The sequence below is a fragment of the Papio anubis genome, chromosome 3 (genome assembly GCF_008728515.1).
Source record: "Papio anubis isolate 15944 chromosome 3, Panubis1.0, whole genome shotgun sequence".
NCBI classification, from domain to species: Eukaryota; Metazoa; Chordata; class Mammalia; order Primates; family Cercopithecidae; genus Papio; species Papio anubis.
In genome coordinates, this window is record NC_044978.1 from 76,731,363 (window position 1) to 76,756,791 (window position 25,429).

The 25,429-nt window shown below is 40.9% G+C and overlaps 1 protein-coding gene and 1 long non-coding RNA gene across 26 annotated transcripts in view; both read right to left on the reverse strand.

Annotated features, from left to right (window-relative positions):
- ALPK1 (alpha kinase 1) overlaps positions 1 to 25,429 on the reverse strand; it is a 142,592-nt gene that overhangs the window by 39,369 nt on the left and 77,794 nt on the right. For 15 of the 25 annotated variants that reach the window (XM_031664339.1, XM_031664333.1, XM_031664325.1 and 12 more), the window contains 2 exons: positions 24,296 to 24,464; positions 19,658 to 19,812 (listed from right to left, as the gene is read on the reverse strand). In XM_031664339.1, the coding sequence (XP_031520199.1) occupies positions 19,658 to 19,812; positions 24,296 to 24,416 (276 nt within the window). In that variant the 5' untranslated portion in view covers positions 24,417 to 24,464. Of the gene's footprint in view, positions 1 to 12,480; positions 12,585 to 19,657; positions 19,813 to 24,295; positions 24,517 to 25,429 lie in introns of those variants that run through there. The other 10 variants (XM_031664338.1, XM_031664342.1, XM_031664337.1 and 7 more) reach the window with 6 other exon arrangements.
- On the reverse strand, positions 4,223 to 7,800 carry LOC110743318. Its single transcript, XR_002522158.2, has 2 exons — positions 4,981 to 7,800; positions 4,223 to 4,502 (listed from the first exon to the last, which is right to left on the reverse strand). It is a non-coding gene; the product is annotated as an uncharacterized LOC110743318 (long non-coding RNA).

The following is a 25,429-nucleotide window of genomic DNA, read 5'->3' on the forward strand; positions in this document are numbered from 1 at the left end:
AGGAGAAAAATGAAAGAGGGCCAAAGTGTGTGGTAGGGAAGGGACGCTAAAGAGTTTCCCTACATGGTAAAATGTGCCTGGGTTATGCACAATTAGATTAACATGAAAGAGAGCCCCTCTCCCTCCCCCACCCCCTAAAAAAGAAAGAAAAAGAAAACAACACAAAAACCCTAACCCACTGACTACATGGGCAATGCCTTTGAAATGCATATTGGTCTACATGGAATTTGATTCAGGATTCTTTTTGTTTGGGTTTTTAGGCCCACGACTGACCTGCCATCACAGAGGACTCAAAAATATGATCTTTTTAGGTAGTGTCACAGTAACAGAGTTTTAGTGTTGGGATGAACATAGTATGGCTCCAGATCAAAAACAAACAGGGATTCTAATCCTTTATTTTTCCTCGGAGGCTGACTTAGGGGAAGATTGTCCAAACAGCAACCAAATTGTATTTTTCCTGTTATGTGATCATGTTTAAATAAAAATACGTGGATGTGGATGAGACAATGTGCTGGATTTCTGAAGAGAGAGGCTCACAAATGCATGTACACAGACACACGCGTAGACACACACACAGTTGTTTTTTCACATCTGTTTTCAGGATGGGAAATAACAGGGTTCTAATTGCGTTTAAGGCTCAAAGGGAACTTCATGGCCAGGAAGCTGAGTCAGGTGGTAAAGAAATTAAACTCTACAATGAGATTTTGATACACAGATGATTGAAAAAATGCTAAAGAGCCTTTTCTAAGGGCTCTTGCTGAACAGCAGCAAGGAAAAGTATGTGCTGTTTTCATGGTTCCTTGCATTAGTGCCAGCCCCTCCCAATGCTGAGCATCAAGTTTAGGTCCCAGCTATGGGTTCACAGCTGTGATGTGTTCACAGCAGTGACAATGGCAGCTGTTCTCAAGGAGGGGCTGGGTGAGGGGGCTCAGAACTGAAGCCATCTGGCACTGCAATTGGCAGGAGCAGTGTAAGGGGAAATTATTGCTGCATAACAAATTGGGAGATTGGCAAAAGGTAGGGAAAGATGGAAGGGAGGTGGGGAAGTCCTGAGATGAGGAATTAGCAAAATGAACACATGAAAAGTGATTGACGTCTGCATAGTTATCCATCAATAGTAAAAGCAGAGTGCAAGTGGTACAGATCGGACTGGTGGACTCAAGTCAATGGATGACCAAACATGGCATGCTCCATATTTGTCCACCCACTAAATGTGACAAGGAAGTGAGAAGAAAAAACTGACCTTTCTTAAGGTTTATGCCCAGGGCCTGTAAACATTTCACTGGCCTTTCTTTCACTTTTACCAATAGAAAATGCAGATTCAAACCCTTCTGAAAAATAGTTGTAAGCTTTTTCTCTATCTTAATATCTAAAGATAATATTTTGGATCATCTCGCCCTTTCTCAGATCTACTGTATATGGAGTTGGCCATCTGTTAAAGGGAAAAGAAACCAGTATCAAAATAGGCAACCATCTCACCAGGATCCCTGTGAACCTCATGGCTGGGAGCTAGGGACCTGCACACCTTACCTCTCTTCTGGTGCCCAGGTTGCTATGGCTAGCATGAGTCCAGTCATCATTCTTTGTGATTTCAGCATCCACATTGATGATTCCTCCAGCGCACTGGTGTCTCTTGCCCATGACCTTCTTCTCTCCAGCTATCTTCTGCTACACCCCACCTTAGTCACCTACTCTCATGGTTGGCCATACCTTAGAATGTATGATTTTGGCAGCATTTAAGAATCTCAATTTAAGCATTGCGTTCTCTGGTCTTTATCTCATGTTCTTTCAGCTTCCTTCTTCTATAGCACAAATCCAACAATTCTGCAACCTTTCTGGGACACCCATACAATTCACTGACCCTACTGTTTTGTACTATCCCATCAGTCATCTCATGCCCTCACTTGCCTCTTTAAATTCGATAGTGCGTAAATGTAATAACTTTTAAAAAGCATTCTTGTCTCCTCTCCCTTTTTCTGCCTCTGTTACATTTTTCTGAAAAATGTCATCCACGCTTATTGTTAGAGAAAAACCTTGGACTCACATTAGAGTCACCTGGTAGGACTTTCAAAAGTCCAGATGCCCAGATGGCAGCCCAGACCGGTTAAATCAGAATCTCTGGAGTGCACCTGGGAATTGGTTTCGTTTAACAATCCCAGGTGATTCCAATGAGCAGCCAGAGTTGAGCACTCTGGCTGAGTGAGGCTGATCTTCCAGGCTCTTTCCCCAGTCCTCACTCTCACCTCCCTTCTGTGGATGAAACAAATTATCTGATGGGGGTGACATACCTGGCTCAGACCTTCCTCTCTCCTCTTTTCACATCCTCCTGCCAGGGGAGAGGGTACATTCTGGCCTGTTTTGCATGAAGGAAGGAGCCTGCCAGGAGCAGGATGTATCTGGAGTGAAGAATTTTCCAGCCCACACCTGAATTTTGAAAACTACATTCTCCTATCTGTTTTATAGTCATAAAAGTTACTCTTTTGTATCTACCTTTCAGCTGGTTCTGAATGCAGGAGGGTAAGATCAATGTTATTTATTGGCACCCCAAATTCCAAAATTATATAAAATTCTTTGCCTAACCTGAGCTTCTACCTAAGCAAGTGAAAATGGCTGAAAAAAAAAACACAACCATGATACTTTAAATTTATGATTGTAACCTGAAGATGGCCCCCATTACTGCCTGGCAATTGGAACTACATTTCTACCTCCTTCTCTCTTCCCAACCCAAATTCCTCTCATCTGAGTCTCAGCTGTTAACCTTGATTGTTATTTCACTGAGAAAAGATAGTCAATGAGAAGAGACGGTCCTTATTCTTTTACCTAAATTTGCCAACCCTCTTGAGTTGGAACCTATGTGTTCCATCTACCCTCTTACTGGTAAGTGTGATACCAATACCTTACTTATAGGTTCAATTCTAATCCTTCTTCACATGATATCTCCCTTCTCTTCTGCATCATTAATTTCCTTCCAGATCATTCTCATCAGCATCCAAACATGTTGTAATAGCATCTACCTTAAGAACAATCCTTTCATCTAGAACCAAAAATATCATTTGACCCAGCAATCCCATTACTGGGTATATACCCAAAGGATTATAAATCATTCTACTATAAAGACACATGCACACATATGTTTATTGCAGCACTATTCACAATAGCAAAGACTTGGAACCAACCCAAATACCCATCAATGATAGACTGGATAAAGAAAATGTAGTACATATACACCATGGAATACTATGCAACCACAAAAAAGAATGAGTCCATGTCCTTTGCAGGGACGTGGATGAAGCTAGAAGCCATCATTCTCAGCAAACTAACACAGAAACAGAAAACCAAACACTGCATGTTCTCACTATTAAGTGGGAGCTGAACAATGAGAACACATAGACGCAGGGAGGGGAACATCACACACCGGGGCCTGTCGGTGGGTAGAGGACAAGGGGAGGGACAGCATTAGGACAAATACCTGATGCATGTGAGGCTTAAAACCTAAATGATGGGTTGATAGGTGCAGCAAATCACCATGGCACATGTTTACCTGTGTAACAAAACTGCACGTACTGTACATATATCCCAGAACTTAAAGTAAAAATAAAAAAAGAGAGAGAAAAACAATCCTTTCTGAGCCATACATCTGTCTCCAGCTCCTATCCCATTTCTCTGCTGCCCTTTCCAGCCAATCCCAAAAGAGTTGTCTAAACTCACTGTCCTCACGTCCTTACCTGCCACTCTTTCTTAAATCTATAATTTTCATCCCTAACACTTCATTGTACCTATTCTTTTCAAGGTTGCTAACAAATCCAGTGACCATTTATTTATTCTCATGTTATTCAAACTCCTAGAAGATTTAGCTGAGCAAATCCATCCCTCCTTAAAAAAGAAAAAAATTCAGGTGGCTTCTGGCATTGCACATTCTCCTGGTTCCCTTCCTTGCTCTGATTTGCTGAATCAAGCTTCTTTCCCAGCTTCTGAACAAGGAAGGCCCTAACGATCAGTTCTGAGACTGCTTCTCTCCTTCAGCTACACTCAGCCTGTTCTATGGCCTCAAATAGCAACTCTGATGATGAATCCCATGTTTAAATACCATCCTGTTTCTCTTTGCTCGAATGCAGACTCGTATATGGAACTGCCCACCACAGCCCAAGTTGGATGTTAGGATCTCAAACTCATCATGTTTAAAACAGAACTCTATTTTTCCTCCATTCTTGCTTCTTCTTCAGTGTTCTCTGTCTCTGTAGTGATGTCTCATTCACTCATTTGCTTAGGACAAAACCTTGGAGTTTTGACTCCACATTTGTGACTCTTTTTTTTCCCTTGTCCTCTACACCCAATCCATTAGTAAATCATGTTGGCTCTACCTCTAAAATACGTGTAAGATCTGACCATTTGTCATCTCCTCCAGGGCACCCACTTCAGTCAAAGCCACTGTTACAGTCTTGCTTGGATAGGGTCCCTGCTCTTGCCTCTGGCGTTTCTCCCTTACACAGCAGAGTGATCCCCTAAAATGTAAGCTTAATCATGTCAGTTCCCTGCTCTTGACTTTAACATGGCTTCCCATCACATTTAAAATAAAATTTAGGCCAGACGCCATGGCTCAGGCCTATAATTCCAGCACTTTGGGAAGCCGAGGCAGGAGGATCACTTGAGCCCAGGAGCTTGAGAGCAGCCTGGGCAACGTAGGGAGACCTTGTCTTTACAAAAATATATATTTTTTAAATTAGCCACCCTTGGTGGTGCTTGCCTGTAGTCCCAGCTATTCTGGAGGCTGAGGTGGGAGGATCACTTGAACACAGAAATTTGAGGTTACAGTGAGCTATGATCACACCACTGTGCTCTAGCCTGGGCAACAGAGCAAGAGGCTGTCTCTTAAAAAAAATTTTAAAATTTAAATCTGTTATCATGGCCAATAAGATCCTATATGATATTGCCTCTTAATACTTCATTGACCTATTTACTCTTATTTTCATCACTTCTCACCATTCTCCAGCCTCTTTGCTCATCCTCCAACAAGTCTTTGTATATGTTGCTCCTTCCCTCTGCAATGCTGTGCCCTCAGCTATCCGCATGGCTCCCTCATTCAGATCTGGGCTCCAGTCACCTATTCAAAAAAGCCTTCCCTCACCATTCCTCTGCAATCATATTAGAGTATCTATAGTCACTCACTATCTCTGGACTCTGCTTTGTCATCATAGACTTTATTACTCTCCAATATTAAATTATATATATACCATCTGACTGTGCTCAATCTCATCAACAGTGATGCTTTATCAATACAGATTCGTGGATCTAAATAAAGATCCACTAAATCAGAATCTTGAGTAGTAAGACCTAGGAATATATGTATTTTAAGAAGCTGCTCCCCACTCCACCCCAGCTAATGCATACATGTCCCGCATAATTCTAATTCATTCATCCTGTTGACCAGTATTTGGAATCTCTAGCATAAGTCATTTAAGTCATAAACAGATATAAATTATGTGCATTTTAAGCATATTAGGCAAAAGTATGGCCTTAGACAAAGAGTGAAGGGAAGTTGTTATAATTCTGTGATCAAAGCAATATAATAGGAGAGCTACTGAGACAGGTTAGGGGTCTGGCCTCTAAGCCCTTTTAAAGCTCTACTTGACAGTGACTCCAGAAGACACAGAGGTCTGAATTTCACATACAGTGCCCATGGAAATATTGGTTGGTGCAAAAGTAACTGCAGTTTTTTGCCATTTAAAAGCAATAGCAAAAACTGCAATTACTTTTGCACCAACCTAATAATTCATGCCTAGTGTAATAGGAGGTTTTCAACAGCCATGAAAGGAATATATTTCGCCTGTGGTCTTCACATAGAGAATATACATTAAAAGCTCCAGAATTGAGCTGAGAATATTTTCAAAATGTGACCGATTACCCACATATGTGGAAAACAAGCCAGTATTGAGACTACTTTTATGAAGAAGCTAGTGAAATCTATTACTAGAGGGAGATGCTGTGGGAAAAGGCAAAGAAAACGGGTTTCAGCTGTACCGAGGCACTACGTGGTTTTGCATGTTACTTAACCTTTAGACGTTAACATTTACATCTATAAAGTAAAGATAACAATGCCACAGGGCCTGGCACTGTGGCTTACGCCTATAATCCTAGCAATTTGAGAAGCCAAGGAAGGAGGATTGTCTGAGCTGAGGAGTTCGAGACCAGCCTGGGCAACATGGTGATGACCTACCTCTCTTAAAACACAAAAAAATAGCGGGGTGTGGTGGCACATGCATGTGGTTCCAGCTACTTGGGAGGCTGAGGTACAAGAATTGCTTGAACACAGGAGATGGAGGTTGCAGTGATCATGAGATCATGCCACTGCACTCCGACCTGGACAACAGAGTGAGACTCTGTCTCCAAAAAAAGAAAAAATAAATAAAAATAACAGCACCACATAACGACTGAAAAGATTACAGAGGAGTACATGTAAGGTGCCTAGCACTTAGTAGATGCTCAATAAATAATAACGTATTGTTTTGACAGTGGATTGAGGGTGAGATTGTGAAATCAGTTTCTGAGATCTCAAAATACAAAGAAAATTCTAAAACTTTCCATTTAAATTTATCAGTGAGAAAGAAATTAAGCTTCACTAACATTTTAAAAAGTGAATTGACATAAGCACCTTCCTCTGTTATGTGCGATAGTTACTCAGCACAGATGGCACATGATCGTGCTTCATCCTGGAGGAGCCGATGACCGGAACTCTCTTGTTGGACGGTTTCACTGTACAAACTGTACTGCAGTTTATATAGTTGGTAAGTAGGTTTATAGTTTCTAGTATCAGAAATCATAGATACTTTGGAAAAATTCATAATGAGAGGGGGAAATACTACAAAAACCTCCAGGCAAAGTTCCTTAGAGAATGGCCAAATATGGAGCTTAGACATTTTTCTTTTATGAAAGGCTTTTCTATCAGCCTGTTCTGTGATGACAAGTGGCTGACAACAGTACGCTGTGCAACAGGTATTCTGAAAAATATCTTTCAAATAATGAGGGCTGGAAGTATTTTCTTCATTGTGATTTAGGTACTAAAAATATCATATATTTTAAAACACACAAATGGGAATTTTTTTTCTTTCTTTCCTAAGGAAACATGACAACTAAGAAAATTTTAAGCCTTTTAAAAAAATGTTCCAAATGAAGAGTTTGAATGGATTTTTGGCATCCTTTGTTAAAAAAAGTATCCTCTGATTAACTTGCAGAAACATGCAACTGACATTGGGGAATGCAGAAATTTGCTAGCTGCATTTCAACAAATGATGTCTCATAATTGGTAGATGGATTGAAATGCGAGTGATGTGAATTTGTAATCATAGCTGACCATTTCTATTTGGATCTACACATCTTTGACACATAAATTTTTAACTGTGACAGTCATTAAAACCAAGTATTAAAGTAAACTGTACAAGCTACATCTTCAACGCAGAGGACTAATTCAAGATTTTTAAAACTAAACACCGTATGTTACAATCTTAACATGAACAAAAAAGTTCTCATGCCAATATTGCACTTTAAAATTTATTTTAAAGTATTCATTTAATCTTTGTCTCATTCTTCTTAAATTTCTATTCTACTGAAATCTATATACATAGTAATGCACAGTACATGCATATCATTAAATAAATAAATGTATAATGTGGTGCTTATGTAAAAGTTTTTACTGATGAGATGAGCAATAAAAATGTTTTAAAGGCCGGGCGCGGTGGCTCAAGCCTGTAATCCCAGCACTTTGGGAGGCCGAGACGGGCGGATCACGAGGTCAGGAGATCGAGACCATCCTGGCTAACAAGGTGAAACCCCGTCTCTACTAAAAAATACAAAAAAAAACTAGCCGGGCGAAGTGGCGGGCGCCTGTGGTCCCAGCTACTCGGGAGGCTGAGGCAGGAGAATGGCGTGAACCCGGGAGGCGGAGCTTGCAGTGAGCTGAGATCCGGCCACGCACTCCAGCCTGGGCGACAGAGCCAGACTCAGTCTCAAAAAAAAAAAAAAAAAAAAAAAAAAAAAATGTTTTAAAGACAATTGATTCAAATGAATAGATTCATGGGATAATAGTAAACTTCTTTTGTGCTGTGTGAATATGTCTAATAAAAGAAAGTACTGATTCAAAATCTATGAATTTGTTGAGCTTAAAAAGGCTTGGGTTTTGCCCTTGTGAGTGAGATAATCTTGTTTCATGAAGCAGGCAGGTGATTACACATGATGAAAGGGTGGGAGAAGGAAATCCAGGGCATATCCCTGCTGAAGTATACTTGGTGACATGGCTTGGAAATATCTCTCAAGCTCTCTGAGCCAATCATCTTATCTGTAAGATGAGTATAATAAATTTCACTTTGCAGGGCTGTCATCAAGATTATATGCTGTGAAGAATAAATATATCACATTGAAAAGTATGAAATTGCTGGTGTTTGACATTTGTTGCATACAAAGATGATACTTTCATATGGTTCAACCTCATATAAACACTGTCAGATATATGGAGATAATATTATTTCAGCTCCTCATTTACTTAACATACAAGATTTAGGAGGTGATGTTTTTCTTATTTGCTGCCAGAAAGAATGAACACGTCCCTAGGATTTATTTTCTGAAGGTCATCACTTTCTTTTGTCTGCCCAACACTTGAACCTGTTCATTTTCTGCTAGCATTTTGAGCTGGGTTGCTCAGCCCACTTGTCTTAGTCAAATCAACTACTCCAGGACTTGGCTCAGTCTTCAGGCCTCATTATAGGGAGACATCAAATTCATGCCATAGATTTAGCCTCATCAAAGGGATAACTTGCATGCCTGATTCTGTGGCAACCAAAGTTTCTTGGTAGAATTTTAAGGACAAGTCACCATTTTAATTTATCTTCCATTGAAACTTGAAAGTACTATATTAAAAGGGCAGTTTTTGGCAGAGTTTTAGAGCAGGGTTTAAATCCTTGGTGATTTTAATCAGACTCTACCTTAAAGTCTGAAAATACATAGGCCTTGGGGCTAATATTTTCCTCCAAAGCTCCATTCTCTTGGCAGCTAATTTTCACTTATTAAATAAAAAATATTTTTGAAGCATCTAAACCTTTTATCTGGCTTCTTTTCAAAACAAGAACTATAATGTTCAGCAAAAGAAATTCAAGTTTTAAATGTTGATTCTTGAAAATTATACAATTTCGGTTTTAATTAATTCTGCTCAGAATAAAATAGTCAAATCACACGAACAGAAAGAGGCAGAGGGGCAGGCTATGGGGCAGCAGAGAGAAAAGAAGTACAACAAGGACAAGGCTGCCCCAGCCCTACGACAGCCTGCCTCGCCAGGCAGTCATGTAGATTCAGGGAGAAAACACCACATTTAGGAGTAGGAAACCCGGCTCTGGTGATCCCATCATTTCCATGAACTGGCTGTGTGACTTGGTGAGCCTCTTCTCATTCTCTCTAGATTTCAGTTTCCCCACCTACCCAACAATGGGCTTGAAATAGAGGACCTCTGAATTTCTCTCCAGCTTTGATGTTCTACCATTTGATGGAGAAATAACTTGTACTCAATACCAATTATATACACAGTATGTGTGTATGTACACCAGGCTAAAATGATCTAAAAAATATAACAGAAGGATAATGATACTCAGCTTATAGCAGGCCACCAAATGGGAAGAGAAAAGGTTTGGAAAGAATAACATTGCATTTTGAATTCTTACTTTACTCAGTGAAAAGATATAGTACTTGAGTCACTTAATTAATGACTTTAGCCTCCCCATTGTTAAGATGTGTGCACTTCAGTATTTGTACTTGCTCTTAGAAAAGTGGTGAGAAGTTTTTGAACATTTGACCTTATCTAGATTTAAGGACAACTGTTTAACAATCCTTCTTCTTTCTCTCTCTCTCTTCCCTTCCTTTATTATAATGGTAAGCAATGTTTGTTGTAAAGAATCAAAGAAGTATAAAGAACAAAAGTAACTAGTATTCTCACCACCTTGATGAAAATGTTCACCCAAATTTATTTAGAAGATTTTCTTGTTGAGGATTAGTATTAGGTACTTCTGTAAGATCTATATGGTTGTCTTGTTTTTGTTTTATTTTCTTTTAATTAGTTGAGATTTTCCCAACTCCCCCCCACCCCACCTGCCCACCCCCTGCACCAAATTTAAGTATGAAGGAATGCCAGCCTGCTACTTTTGGAAAGATGCTTCGGTTGCATTGTGGAGAGAAGCTAGCAGGCCATGGCAGACTCTCTGCCAATATATTTCTGGGTCTTCTCCTTCTGGGCACATGGTGGGATTGTATTTCTCTGACTTCTTAAAAAGAAGTGTGACCACATGGCTTCTCTTGACCAATGGTCACATCTGTTGGATTAATTGCATTTAAAACCCAGTGTGCAATTCCTTATTTCTGCTTCCCCCTGCAATGGCAACCAGCCATATCCTAGATGTTAGGTGTCTCATCAATCTGGGCTCCTGAGGAGACTGACATAAAGCAGAGCCTCCCACTGACCTCAGATGGACATGTAGCAAGAGGACAGAATAAACCTTCTTTGCTTTCAGCCCCTGAGTGTTTGTTTCTTTGTTTGTTTTTAAATCTGTCTGCAGCATGACCTTCCTGTTCTTACAGATACAGGGAATGTGACTAGAGTTAGGGAGAGGAGTTGGATATAATTTAGGAAAGAGGGCCAGGTGTAGTGGTTCATGCCTGCAATCCCAGTACTTTGGGAGGCCTAGGCAGGTGGATCACTTGAGCTCAGGAGTTTGAGACCAGCCTGGGAAACATGGTTCTGGGAAACCCATCTCTACAAAAAAATAAAAAAAATTAGCCAGGCATGGTGACATGCACTTGTAGTCCCAGCTACTTGGGAGGCTGAAGTGGGAGGTTGGCTTGAGCCTGGGAAACAGAGGTTGCAGTGAGCCAAAATTGTACCACTGCACTGCGCTGCAGCCTGGGCAACAGCGACATACCCTCTCTCAAATAAATGAAATTACTTTTAATTGCAAGAACCACAATTACATTTTCACTAACCTAATAATAATAATATTCCAAGAAAGAGATGATATGCTCTGAACCAGAATAGTTACAGTAGGATTAGGGAAAGGAAGATGTATTTGAGAGACATCTCAGAGGAAAATTATTAGGATTTGGTAATAAATGAGATATGAGGGTTGGGGGGAAGATAAAGCCAAGGTCTTGATTTGGGGAACTGGGGGTTTATAGTGCCATTTACCGATATGGTGATAACTGGGGGTGGATAAAGTTTGGTTGGTGGAGGGAGAAGTTGAGAGATGATGAGTCCAGTTTTGGACCTATTGAACTTGAGATATCTAGGACATCCAAATGGAATAATTGAGTGGGCTCTTGACTGTACTATGTACCACAAACTGATGAAGTGGGAAGAGTGATATGTTTTTCCCAATCTTTTTTCTCTAGTTATGTTTAAGAATAAAATATCTTAGTAGATACTAGAGCCTATTCTTTTCCTTTTAGAAACATTTTTGTTGAAATATTCCATTGAACAAATTCTGCTTTTTCCTGTGGACTGGGGTTTATTTTGCCTTCTGTTCTATAGAGGCACAGGCTTACATACTTACATTCATTGAAGGTGTGCATTTTAAGTGTCAGGGATATGATGGTGAACACAGAAAAGGCCTGGTCCTCATGGAGCTTGTAGCTAGCAGAAGAGAGAGACAGGAATAAAAGAAACCCCACAAACAAATGTAAACTGCAACTTTGAAAAGGTGGTACCTCATAGCCAAGGGAATTGGGGAATTTTGATTTAGTCGCAGAGATGAGGGCAGGCTTCCCTGAAGAACTGAGACATGAGCTGAGAAGGGAGAGATAAACAGAAATTAATCAGGCAAAGGAGGGAGGTAAGAATGTCTTGGGAATGGAGAGCAGCTATGTGCATGGAAGAATCCCGGTAAGAGTGTGGACTGAAAGGAGGCCATGAGATGGAGATGCTGCAGCAGGGGCAGCCGAGGGAAGGACTGTGCCTGGCTGGGCCTGTGGGCTTCATTTCAGAGTTTTGCATTCCTAGGCATATTGGGGTGATAGGTGTAGTTTACACAAACACCTCTGTGCATGGAGAAGAGATGTCGAGGAGTGAAGGGGGATGGATGTGGGAGGCTTTTCAGGAAGCAATGGCAGGAGCCCAGGTGAGATATAGCTGCAGCTGCAACAGGAGTAGTGATGGGGTGGAGGGGAATTGAGGAGTGATTTAGAAAATAAGACCTACTAAGCTTGGTGATGGAGTGGATATGTCAGTCAAGGGAGAGGAAGGTGACAAGAACGACCTTGAAGTTCCCAGCTTATGCTACTGGACCCTGAAAGGGGACCTTATTTGAAAGCAGGGAAGAGAAGGACCATGAGTTTCAGATGTCTCTAAGACATCCAAGAAGCACATGCCAGCTTCCCCTCCCATGCTGTCTCAGGCAAAGGCATCACTGCCCTGCGTGTCGCGAGACTGAAATCTTATACTTAGTGCCCACTCACCCCGTCTGTCCAACAGGTCACCACATGCTCCTCTGTCTTTGACAAGTAGCTCAGCTCCCTTCCTCATACTCCATTCTTCTGATCTGCTATCTTATCTAGGGGACCTAAACAAAATACAATTGTTGCAGCCTCAGAGACACCAGACATTCGGCTGGAGCAAGGTTCTTTCCGAGACAAACTTTCATTTTCAGATCATGGCAAGATCCAGAGGTTCCTGAATTAGTCAGGGCAAGAGTAGGAGCAATCAGGCCCCTGGCCACGGCTGTGACCAACCACTGGTATCTCAACATCTTAAAAGCCAGCACAGGCTGGGCGTGGTGACTCACGCCTGTAATCCCAGCACTTTGGGAGGCTGAGGTGGGCAGATCATGAGGTCAGGAGATCGAGACCATCTTGGCCAAAATGGTGAAACCTTGTCTCTACTAAAAATACAAAAAATGGTCGGGCGTGGTGGTGCGTGCATGTAGTCCCAGCTACTCAGGAGGCTGAGGCAGGAGAATTGCTTGAATCCAGGAGGTGGAGGTTGCAGTGAGCCGAGATCGTGCCACTGCACTCCAGCCTGGGCAAGAGAGTGAGAATCTGTCTTAAAAAAAAAACAAAAAAAAAGCCTGCATGGCCCTCCTCATGTGCCCCTAAATGGAAAGAACAGAGCTGTCCATAGAGAGATGGGGAGTTCAAATTGTGACTTTGAAAAACCACTTCTCCAAGCATTAATTTTCTTAACTGTGAAAAGGGAATTATAACACTTTTCTTTAAGGGTTGTCGACACAGCTGAAAGAACATAGATTGAGCAACTGCCGCATATTAGGAGGTCAATACATGGGAAGAACCATTTCAATAAGCCGGACTTTGACAAGGGTTGCCCTTTCTCTTCGTTCTTGTAGTGTTCTAGGACATGAACTGGGTCTTCTCTTTCTTCTGCCCTTCTCTCAGTGTTCTATCAAATGTCTGGCACATGCTGACACCCACTAAAGTTTGTTGAATGAATGAATGCAGAGTTTTTCTTCACTTTGTGGTGTGTTTTTCTTTTTTCTTTATGCATCCTGATGAAAAGGGTTTCTGCTATGAAAGCCCCAAAGCAAGTAAGATGAAAAATGCTGAAAGAATCATAATCCAAACAGCACCTGTTACTGCTTTTGAATCCTCTATTACTAATATAAAAACCGGCACCTGGAATAAATGTTTTAAAATTAATTTTAAGGAAATCTTTTAACCAAGAGCTTATTCATGGAGGGAATTTTATTACTTCCATAACTTTCTTTAACTTGATATTTCATTTCTTAATAAATTCATACTTTGGTGTCTTTTGCTAAAGTTTCTCCTCCATCCCCTGAGCTCACAAGTTAGTCACACTAGGCATTTTTAAAGCATTTTCTGCAATCTTGCAATAACCAACTCTTATATTTATTCATGTTTATTTATGTTTTAAATCTCACCCCTCTAACATCTTAAGTAGTTCAGAAATAAAAATATCAACAAGTCAAAGGCACCAAGATAATACGAAAAGGCATATTAGAAAAAATATTCTGACCATGCAGCCATAAAAAAGAATGAGAGCACGTCTTTTGCAGGAACACAGTTGGAGCTGGAGGCCATTATCCTTAGCAAAGTAACACAGGAACAGAAAACCAAATATCAAGTGTTCTCATGTTCTCACTCTAAGTGGGAGCTAAATGACGAGAACTCATGGACACTTAGAAGGGAACAACACACACTGGGGTCTGTCGGAAGGTGGATGATGGGAGGAGAGAGAGGATCAGGAAAAATAACTAATGGGTACTAGGCTTAGTACCTGGGTGATAAAATACTCTGTACAACAAACTCCTGTGACACAAGTTTACCTATGTAACAAACCTGCACGTGTAGCCCTGAACTTAAAATAAAAGTTAAAAAAATTCTTGGGACTAAACTGATCGAACTTTATTCATCCACAGGGGTTTTCCACAAAATAGCATAAGGAAACAACTAAACACTTATTATTATTATTATTATTATTATTATTATTATTATTATTATTATGGTGTCTCTTCAAATCTCTCCAAGGCACCACAGATACTTTCCAAAAATATTTACAACATCAGGGCCATCAGATTACCCATTTTTCATGGTTGTAGAGTTGAAAAGAACATGGGAAAAATGATATCCTCCTTCTGAGCCTGCTTTATGTCCTCAGACTGTGCTTTTAGTGCCAACCTACAAAAATCATCTCGTATCTCCATGAGTGGGCACCACAGTAAATCCAGGGCTGACTGACAGCAGGCCCCTCCCTCCCCAGAAATAGGCCAGTCTTCCTTCACCATCAGGACCCCCAAACCTGTGCAGGGAATGTCCAAACTCAGGGCTATCACACAGCTCTTGGCCTTGCAGCCCAATCTGTTCCCACTTGCAAATCCAAACACACCCTTTATTCTACGTTTTGAAAGCTTTACTTTCATAGTTTCTTTTAATTCACCAGACATTTTTTGTTGTTGTTTAGAAGAGTGAAAACTACAGAAAGAAAAATTCCCAAGGTGTCATCCACGTTGAGTCCTTCCCCGGCACCTTAGCAGCAAGTTAGGATTCTATGGGTTTTCCTAGCTAGCACTCCACCGCCATGGCCCAAAGCTGAGCTAAACAGAAGCTAATGCTAAATGCCTTCAATACTTTTTGAAAAATCCATCAAAGGTTTTGCTGAATGATATTTATAAGGGCCTTACTGTTCTCTTTCACAGACTGAAATGCCCTTCTCCGACACTTGAAAAAAGTTGCTCATGCTTTTCATCTTTCCCTCTCAGAGTGTAAACATTGTTTTGAGTGAAAAGAGCTGAAGGAGTGCTTACTTTCCCTTGAAATTTTATTTTTAAATAAGAGAGGGAGAAAATCCTTTTTCTGACTAATACTAATAATACAGGTCAAAGTGTCAGGCGATATACAATTAAATGGAAAACAAAAAAGGTTCCCCCTCTCTTTCCCACAGTACAATGGCCCTGGAATATAAATTACCGATGAAGATGAAATAATACTTCAAAGACTATAGGGCAGGGCAGCTCGGTGTTTACAAAGTATTTTCTATGGCACGATGAGACATTAAAGATGATGGTAACCCACGGACTTGAGGGTGTTGCTGAATAGACCAAAACTAGCATGAGGTAGGATTTTAGGTCCCCGTAGCCTGTGACCCCGTGATATGCTTTGTTTTACAAGGGCAGCTGCAGTTATCAACAGATGTTTCAGCAATAAATAATTGGTATCATCTCGGAAAAGACCCATCTACCTAGGGAGAGGGCATAATACCAAAACACTGCCCAGCTATTACAGCCACATTAATCTCCCATCTCTTCAGGTTTCTCGGGGAGCCTACTGCAGGTGTTTTTTCTGGGAGAGCGCGGACAAACTCTCTCAAGTCAGCAAGCTTTGTGTGGAGTGTAAAGGAGGTTGGCCCCTGCCATAAATTTCTGTCTGTGGCCACACACCAAAGGAAAAGGGATTGGAGAGTCAGGGAGGAGGGGAGGAGAGCAGTGGGGAGGGAGGAAATGGGAACACAGTGGAGACCAGAAAGCAAAACACAAAACATGTATCATTTTTCTTGGTTAAATTCAGCCCAAGAGAATAACACTATAAATGACTCTTCATTTTACCAACTCATGAACTGTGGAAAACAGTTGTTTGTGACTGGCCTTTTTCTTAAGCATTCTGTGCTCAACTTCGATCTCTTAATTGTGGAATTAAAGACACAGTGTTTATGCTCTGAGTACAATGCTAATTTGAAAAACGGGGGGAAGCATTTTATGGGAAGGATTCATTTCAAGGTAAAAAAATCACAGAAAGTTTATATTTATGAATAAACTACAATAAGAGAGAAAACATGAAAAGACAAACTCAGTAATCTTTAACTATTTTTTATGTGAGAATGGAATTTCACAATTAATCAGTTATTAAAATATGACCAGCCAGCTCTGATAAACTCTAATATTGAAATTGACCTGATTGGGATATGGTGAAACAAAAACAAATCATGGAATTTATTCAAACTATTTTTAATAATCTAAGATATTAAAAATAGATTTTAGGAGCACCTGATCACAGGGTGCTATGGTTCTCCGTATTTACAAAACAGAGTGGTTTAGCAATTGTGCACTTGGGGTCTGGCACAATAGGAGAACATCCTAAAAGTCATTAGGAGGTGTGGTTGTTTAATTTATAGCTTGCTGGGCAAGCTAAAGAAAATGATGCTCAGAGTTCAAAAAGCTGTCAGATTAAATACATTAGAGACTAAAGAAGGCCTAATAGACAGTGCCCCTTAGAGCTGCCACTGAGTGACCTTGTGAGCTGGGCTCACACTTCTTAAATACTCTATGCTTCTATTTCTCCAGTGGTGAAATTTGTGTAGTGTAGAGAGGCATAGCGGGAGGTATCATAAGTGGGCTCTTAAAACAGTCTACCAACTATGAGCAGCTTCTCTCCCAACTCACATTAAACCCCCAATGCAGCGGGACTGACGTTTTTAAATGATGTTTAAAAACATCATTTTCAGTTTATAAGCTAATATCACTACCAGCTTTGAAGGCAGGGCTCAGGGATCTGGTGATTGCAGGATGGAATGAGGGGAGTAAAACCCCAGTTATAGTGATGTGCCACATCTCCAGCACTCAGCCTATGTTCAAAAGTCAGAGAAACCTGCTAAGCCCAAAGGTCAAAGCAGGAGTCACTCCCTCTTGCGAGGCCATTTTGCTCTCGCCTTCCTTGGAAGGTTTGTAAAGTTCTTTCATGCCACTAAGCTAATTCCACAAGCGATCTTCAAGCAAGTAAAGTGACCATCAGCTTTTGCAGGAGGGAGTCTGAACAACAGTTCCCAGAATTGATGAAAAAGAGATTTTTTTATTGGGTTGGTCTCCTACAGCCTTCTCACTGGATTCTCCTTACTCCTTACCTTGCCCCTCTCCACTATATCCTCGTTCACACTCTCTGCCTTTCCCCCTTGCTCGCCACTCTACTCTTCCCTGCCAGCAGTGGCTCTCAAACTTTAGCATCAGAATCATCTGGAGGGCTTGTCTAATGCTGATTGCTGGACTCTCACTCCCAGGGTGTTTGATTCAGTAAGGGTTTTTGATTTGAGCCCAAGAATTTGAATTTCTGACCAGTTTTCAGGTGATGCTAATCCATTGTCGGGAGGTCTCACATTCATAGCCACTGCTTTAGAGCTGCAGTGTCCAATAAAATGGCAGCCCTGACCACACGTGACTATTTACATAGAAATGAATAAAAAATAGCTAAAATAAAAATTCAGTTCTTTGGTCCCGTTCACCACAAATTTAAGTGCTTGAGAGTCATCTGTGGCTAGTGGCTACCATATTGAACAGCACAGTTGTAGAACATTTCCATCATCAATGCAGAAAGTGTTACTGGACGGCCTACAGCTTACTTCAGATACAATAAGCAAACCTCATGGCTTCTACCTATGTTTTCAAACTCTTCACTTGGTGCTTCCTGATGGAGAATTGGAGCTGGATGAAGGAGAAGGCTGTAAGTCACAATTTCACCACTTACTGGTCTGTTCCCCTGGGCAAATTAATCTCTCTGCACCTTAATTTCCTTGTTTGTAAAAGAGGGATGATAATGGTAATACAGGAGATCCCCAACTTACAATGGTTCAACTTGTGATTTTGTTACTTTACGATGGTGTGAAAGCAATATACATTTAGTAGAATACAATCATTCTGTTTTTCACTTGCAGCACAGTATTCACTAAATTACACAAAATATTCAATACCTTATTATAAAATAGGCTTTATATTAGACGATTTTTCCCAACTGTGCAGTAATGTAAGTGTTCTGAGCTTGCTTAAGGTAGGCTAAGCTAAGCTATGATGTTTAGTAGGTTAGGCTTAATAAATGCATTTTTAATGTATAATATGTTTGACTTATTATATTTCCAACTTATGATGGATTTATTGGGGGCAACTCCATCATAAGTCAAAGAGCATCTGAATCACTCTCAGGCTATCGAGAATTAAATGAGACGATGCATATGCAAACACTTTGTAAACTCTATAATGATAGTTAAGTTGTAGTTATTATTTTATTCTACTTTTCCACTAATACTGACCACATTTATTTAAAACCCTTGGCTCACTATTGTGTTCTCCTTAAGTATTGACTTTCCTTTGCTTGCAATTCTCAGTCTGCTTAACCTGTTTTGTTTGTTTTTTCAGAGGATGAGAGAGGTGGGGTTTTACTGTTTCTATTAAGTCTCTAAAGATGCTCTTGTGTGTCTAGTGTGTCTACAAATCAGGGGATCTTTCTTAGATTTTTGCTTGAATGGGCAAAGACAATGTCTATATATTTATTTTGGGATGACTCAAAAATACAATCTTATGTAAACCGATAAAGTAAAAATTTTAGGATATTGTCATGCTTCTAATGCCTGATCTCCAGACAAATATATTTTTTATTTGAGAAAATATAAACTAGCAAACTTTCTTCCTTGACAATCATCTGAGAGAATGTGGGTAAAAAGCAATGCTATCAAAGAGGAAAATGGTTCTCCCTGTGTCATCCCCAGAACCACAGCCTGAATACCGAGCTGCAATCTGAGTTCCTGTGCTACTCCTCAGGCTCTCTCCTATCTGGCATAGAGGTACCAGTTCAATTAATTTCCAATAAATGAGTTAAAAAATAAGCATGTCAATGACTTTGACCTGATACTTCCTGAACAGCCTTAACCTTGAGGGTATAAGAAAGTCAACAGGACCCTAGGTGGAGCTCAGGGAAGGAATATGCCAGACTTCAATAGCTTAGACAGCAAGTCACACTGATGAAACAAGGGCGCATTTATTTTCTTAAGCTACCCAACTTTTAGAAAGTAGTATTTCAAAATTAAAATGCTGTGAGGAATGGCGAAATCAAATCTGCTTCTTTGGCCCACCAAGGATATGTAAATATTTCAAGATGACAGGGTTCATGTTAGACCCACTGACCACTCTTCACTTTTACTGGATTTGGCTTTACAACACAAGATCTTATGGGCAAGCAATGCTTTTCAAACAGCTATTTCCCCCACATTAGTCAATCTGGCAGAGCTGACCATAAGGGTAGGGGGCTGTCTTGTGCTTCAAAGAAATTTAATCTATTAGACCACTTAGAGTCTAAATGCCTCACTTGGGGATATCAGAGGAACAGGTGGTGTGGCTCTTCCTACCAGTAACTGCTGCAACCTGGCGCCAATCACATCCTTCAGGTTTGTTTTGTCCTCTGGGCCCACGGCTTGTTTGTACTGCCACTTTTCAGGCACGAAGGGCCACTTCATTTCCTTTGCCTCCTGGATCAGGGTCCTTAACTCGCCGGGGAGTGAAGCTGAAAAGGTCAGAGTTCAGGTAAGGAAATTGCAGTCAAAGAAAAGGCTGTTGAGCTACCGATGTTATGATGAAGCACCTCAGTGGCAAAAAAAAAAAAAAAAAAAAAAAAAAAAAAGAGAGAGAGAAACCTTTTCCCTGCCTCTTGCTGGCATGTCTAAGCTGTTGGTTCAGACTCAAAGAACAACAGTGTGGAGCTATCTGTCAGGGGTGGCCCTGGCCTACTTTGCCCTACAGGTAAATTGGGGTAGTCAGGCATTAAGAAAGGTTTTTAGCAGGAAGTAAAGCACTTTAGTGACTATCTCTGCATGAAGAGTCAGAGAAAGGAATGAAGGAAATATTATTTTCCCTGTAAAATGAGAAAGGGACTGAAATGGAATGGCATTTTGGGCTTGTGGCAGGTGGGTGATGCAGTGTTAATTTGTACAACCTCTTTTTGCTTCTCTAAGACTTCACTTTCTCATCCCTTCGATATGGATACATTTAAATACAGACAATAACTACGAAAAACACAAATGAGATTTGAAATGGTATAAATTAATTGTGAAATGGCCCTGTTTCACATTAGTAGATATATTAAATATCTTAATGGGCACCAAATCTACTTATAGCAGTCCATAATCTCTGATACAAACTTCGGAAACCCAAGCAGCTTTGGCAACTGGAAATTTTTCTTAAGTTTGGCACCCGAAACAGACTTGAATTGACTAGAGGTTATTTATAGTCCTGGTTAACGACTCAGTGAGATTGCTCAAAAGTTTTGCTGCAAAATTTTTTGTGTTTGACTGCACTCCACCTGCTACTGAAGTATGAATGTAATATATGGTACATGCACCGGAAGACCCTTCTAACACTAGAAAAATTCTGAATTCTGAAGTACACATGTGATGCCAGGGTTCTGAAAAAAGGATTATGTATATATGACTTGTATATATGACTGCCATATAAATAAAGGACCTGTATATATGACTGCCAGCTATAAATCTCTAGGTACTTATCTTGCAAGCCTCTCATGCTCAACATCCAAAACTGAACTCATCACCTTTTTCTAAATCTATTTTCCCTTATAAATCTCTATTTTAATGACTGGTACCACCATTAATTAAGTTCCCAAATCCGAAACCCAGAAGTCGGTCTAGACTTTGTGTTCTCTCTTCTTCCCCAAACCTAATTAGTTGTCAAATGCTGTGGCTCCTAAAATCCATTTCCTCCTCTTCCTTGGCAGTAATTCTCACCTGAATCTTGCTCCATCCAGTTCCTATTGCACATTGTTGATCTTCATTTTTCTAAAAACAAGATGGACCAGTCCATTGCCCTGAATAAAAATCTTCAGTGGTTTGGCAAATCCTGTTCTGGCTGTTTGGACTGCCTTCCCTTGGTGCCTTGTGACCAAATTCAGGCCCATTGGCTTCAGCACTCAATGCAAACATTGCCACTTCTCCTCAATCCACCATGACCTCACAGTGGAAGTGAGTGCCCGCTCTGAGCACTTCCAAACCCAAGGGAGCAGGCCCTTTCCAGCCGTCATCCCACTACTCTGTAACTGCTTCTGTCTCTCACTGGACTGCTATCTCCCTGAAGACAAGCATCATGTCTCATCATTTTTATAAGTCACACCATGATGGGTGAAAGACCAGTATGATTAAAAGACAAGGTTCATCTTCTAGCTGGTGCTTTGAAAATATTTTTATATCATCTGTAAAAAAAGGCATGGTTCATCTAATAGCTATGTGAAACATTTTAAATAGAGCAAAAGAGATATGACAGAAAGAACAACAGAAAAAAGGAGAGAGAAAATCTAACTTGGTCTGTGATCCCTTTTTATGAACCATTTAGCCACCAACTGGGCAAATGTAAGGAAGTTTTCTGGTGGGGAAGCACTGTTTGGCGTTGAGGGGATATCACATGGGCCATACCAGTGAATGATTCACACTGATTACCGAGGACGGCTTACAGGAATCACACTGAAATTATCAGCCCTTATCTCCATTGAGCAGTGCAGGACTACTGAGCATCTACTGTGTGATGCTCCCCCTTGAAAGCAGACCTACAGGATTAGGGACTTATGTGGCCACATTCTGACCCTCTTACAGCCACTGACATAATTTCAACTTCTGAAACTGTTTTCCGTATAGTTGTAGAGAACATTTATTCAAGAACATTTCTAAACAGTCACAGACAGGAGGACCCCTTAGTCCTGTTTACTTAGGACCGTCCTGTGTGGTCCTAGGGTCCTTATTAACAGTGCTCCTTTTCACTCTCAGAAGTGTCCCAGTTTAGCTAATAAATTATTTAAATTATTTGAACACTGAGTCAATATGAGCAGTCATATGACAACGGAATGTGATTTCTGGGTTGATAGAATTTTATCATACTTTGGACTGAATAGTGTTAATATTTTCAAATTTCTTCATGGTAATGGAAAAGTCTGTTCTTTACAACGAACTCATTTTTGCCTCCTCCACATCACCCTTTCCCCACACCTCACGTCAGAATGTCCTGTGGGGCACCCTGAAATAAAATATGCCTCTAAATTATGTTTTTAAAATGTATCTCTGGATTTCAGTTCCTTCTGCATCTCTGGGGAAGTTGCTGGGATGGTCACCCACGCTGACAAGGACGATTTCTGAGGGAAAATGATGGGGTAGAGAGGAGGAGGGAGAAGAAGAAAAACCTAGTGTTTGTGTTGCAGGGTCTGCTGGCTCGCCCCGCTGTCATAAGTGACCCTGTACTAATGCCTTTCTCTGGGAGCACATGCGGTGACGACATCGGTGGCGGTATGACCCGCCTGCTCGAGCCGCTCCGCAGCCACCTGCAGAGGGAAGGGATCCGGTGCAGACTGCACTCCATCCGCACGGTGGGCTCGGGTGGGAAGCGCAGCGCCGCCCTTGGGCTGGGCTGATGCTACAGCTGCCAGTGGCTCCGCTTAGGAGGCGTCCTTCCCGGTCGGTTTATTGGATTCAACCAGCGCCAGGCAGTTAGCCCCAGACCCAGCAGTGGCTTCCTCTGCCTCTCTGATCACTTACTTCCCCAAGCAGCTTACCTGAAGGGCCATGTCTAATTTAGTGATTTTACAGCCGTGATTTGCCTTATCTGGAACTAAACTGATTACTTCTCCTATTCTGTGGCACTCGGGAAGAAAAAGAAAAGAAAATGCTACTCAATTGGGAGCTCAGAGTCTTCACCAGAGAGAACACAAAGCTTAAAGGAATTTGGGCGGAGGAGACAAAGGATGTGGTGTAGTAAAAGGGAGAAAAAAACTTTAGTGGAAACAACAGCACACAACACACCGCCCCTGGGGAGAACTAGGGCCAGCCATAGAGCATATTATATAGGTGCCAAGTACCTGCCATTCCCTGACAAAGGCTGACATCTGTGAGAGTGATCTCAGGCTGACAGGCACAAGAAGCTAGGAAGCAAAGTCACACGTTGGTGTATCACAGAAACTGAGGCTGTGAAACGACTGGGTGTAGGGGATTTTTATCTTGAAAGGAGGACAAATGACAGGTTACAAATAATTAAGACTTCCATAGTCCCCTCATAAAAATGTATGTGCCTAGGTACAAGAACTCAGGAGACAAGACTCTCCCAGAACCTTCTCCCATTACATAATGAGCAACAGCAAAAAAAGAGGAGTGTGCATTTTATTTAGGAATCTTGTTTCTGTGAGGAATAGCAAAGTGCTAAAAATACTGAGAAAAATATTAACAGCATGTAAAAAGGACAGTACTTATGGAAGTGGAGGGAAATTTATTCAAATGCTAAAAAGAAATCTAAAAAATAAAAATAAAAAGAAGAAGAAGAAGGTTGCCCCTCAAAAATTGGTTAAAGAAGAAATAAGAATTGCTTTAACTTTCTAGACTTTGTGATGGAAACTTCCCAAACAATGACTTATCTAATACTCTGAATGTCACAAACACTAAAATGAGCAAAAAGCCAAATTCTCAAACCCTGATAATGATGCAATCAGTTTTATCGAGATGAGAGAATTTATTTTACAAATGGCATGAGAATATATCATGAGGGATGTATTGGTGATCAAAAAAGTGAGGTTGGACTGGTGAGATGACATATTTATGGAAACCCTAGAAGTCTATGGAAACTGATGAGGCAAAAAATCCTAGTTTGAAAAAAAGTATGTGCCACCATTCAGAAATTGCTTCAATTTTTTAATAATTGAAATTTACGTGCACCAGCCAACTTGGATCCTTTGTTCTTCTTGAACTAAACTGTTTCTTGTAGCCTCATGTTTACTGAAGCCTAAAATTAGAACTGACAGCAATTCACTGCAACAAAGTAGGCTTCCTCCCCTGCCCGTCCGCCCGCAGCCCATGTCCCATTCATGCCCTAGAAATCCACTCATCTCTCGGTGGTCATCTGCCAAGAGAAGAAAAATAGGGCAGAGATGAGAACGTGTCGTTCAGGCAGGGGAGAGGAGAGTGAACCTGCTGGCTCACCCCTGGTGCCTCCCATCAGAACCTCACCTCTGCAGCGCTGGTCCTCACTCTTGTCCTCTTCTGACACATCTGGCCCTTCCAACAAGAGCTGGTCCAGCACTTGCTTGCACTCTTGCAGTAGCGCAGATACCGCTTTTTGATTATTCATGATGATTACGATGAATTGGGAGTCCCTGGGTCTAGGGTGATCAATTACCTAGGAGAAGACATTGATTCTCAATAAAGGAGCCCCTTGAAGGCCGAAGTACCTGGTGAACAAAAGAGAGGGAAAGATGATTAACTGAAGTATCATCAATTATCTGTAAGACTCAAGCAGGGAGGGATAATAGGGCAAATGCAGGAAAATACATGACAGCCCCCAAGGACTTCATTAGAGGAGTGTGTGAAATTACTTCAGGGCCTGGCTAGATGGGCAGCACCTCGAAGGCCTCAGAGTGCAGAAGCGAGAGGGGCCTGGTACAGACTCCAGTTATCTATCCACAGTGATGTCAGTGGAATCACATGGGCCAAATGAAATGAATATACTGCATGATTTATTTATCTTCTGCATACTTCACATCAGTGCCTCTGGAGCTCAGTGGCACCACACTCTCGGCTCTCTAAAAGTCCACAGGAAGCATCTGGCTAACAGTTTTAATATCAGGCACTAGTACACGGTAATAACCCACTGCTGATTTCCCCTGTGCGGTATTCTTCATAATATTTAGATGATATAATTTGGACCAAGATAGGCAATGACAAATGCCAAATTTAAAGCTCTTCACTGCCGAGAACACTACCGAGTAAAATAGAGGACTGATATCCCAGAAAACCCAATTTCCTAAATCTATCAAATGGATGGATCTGTCATATGGATCTACTTATATTGTCATTTAACCTATATACAGTTGAGAGATTTCTTATGTAAATATTAGTGTGATTAATGAGCTACTGCTGTCAAGGTAATTTCAAGAATGAAGTAACTTACTAACAGACAAAAACAATGCCTGAAAAATACATAGAAACACATTATTCAATTAACAAATGTTTTTGTCTATCTTTCTTTTGTTAAAGTATTATATTGTAAACAAAAGACAGGAAGTTATTCTCTCTTAGACATTGCCAGAATAGATATTGGAGCTGCTGTCAGGTTTAGACACTTCTGGAGGGCGTGTAGAATTT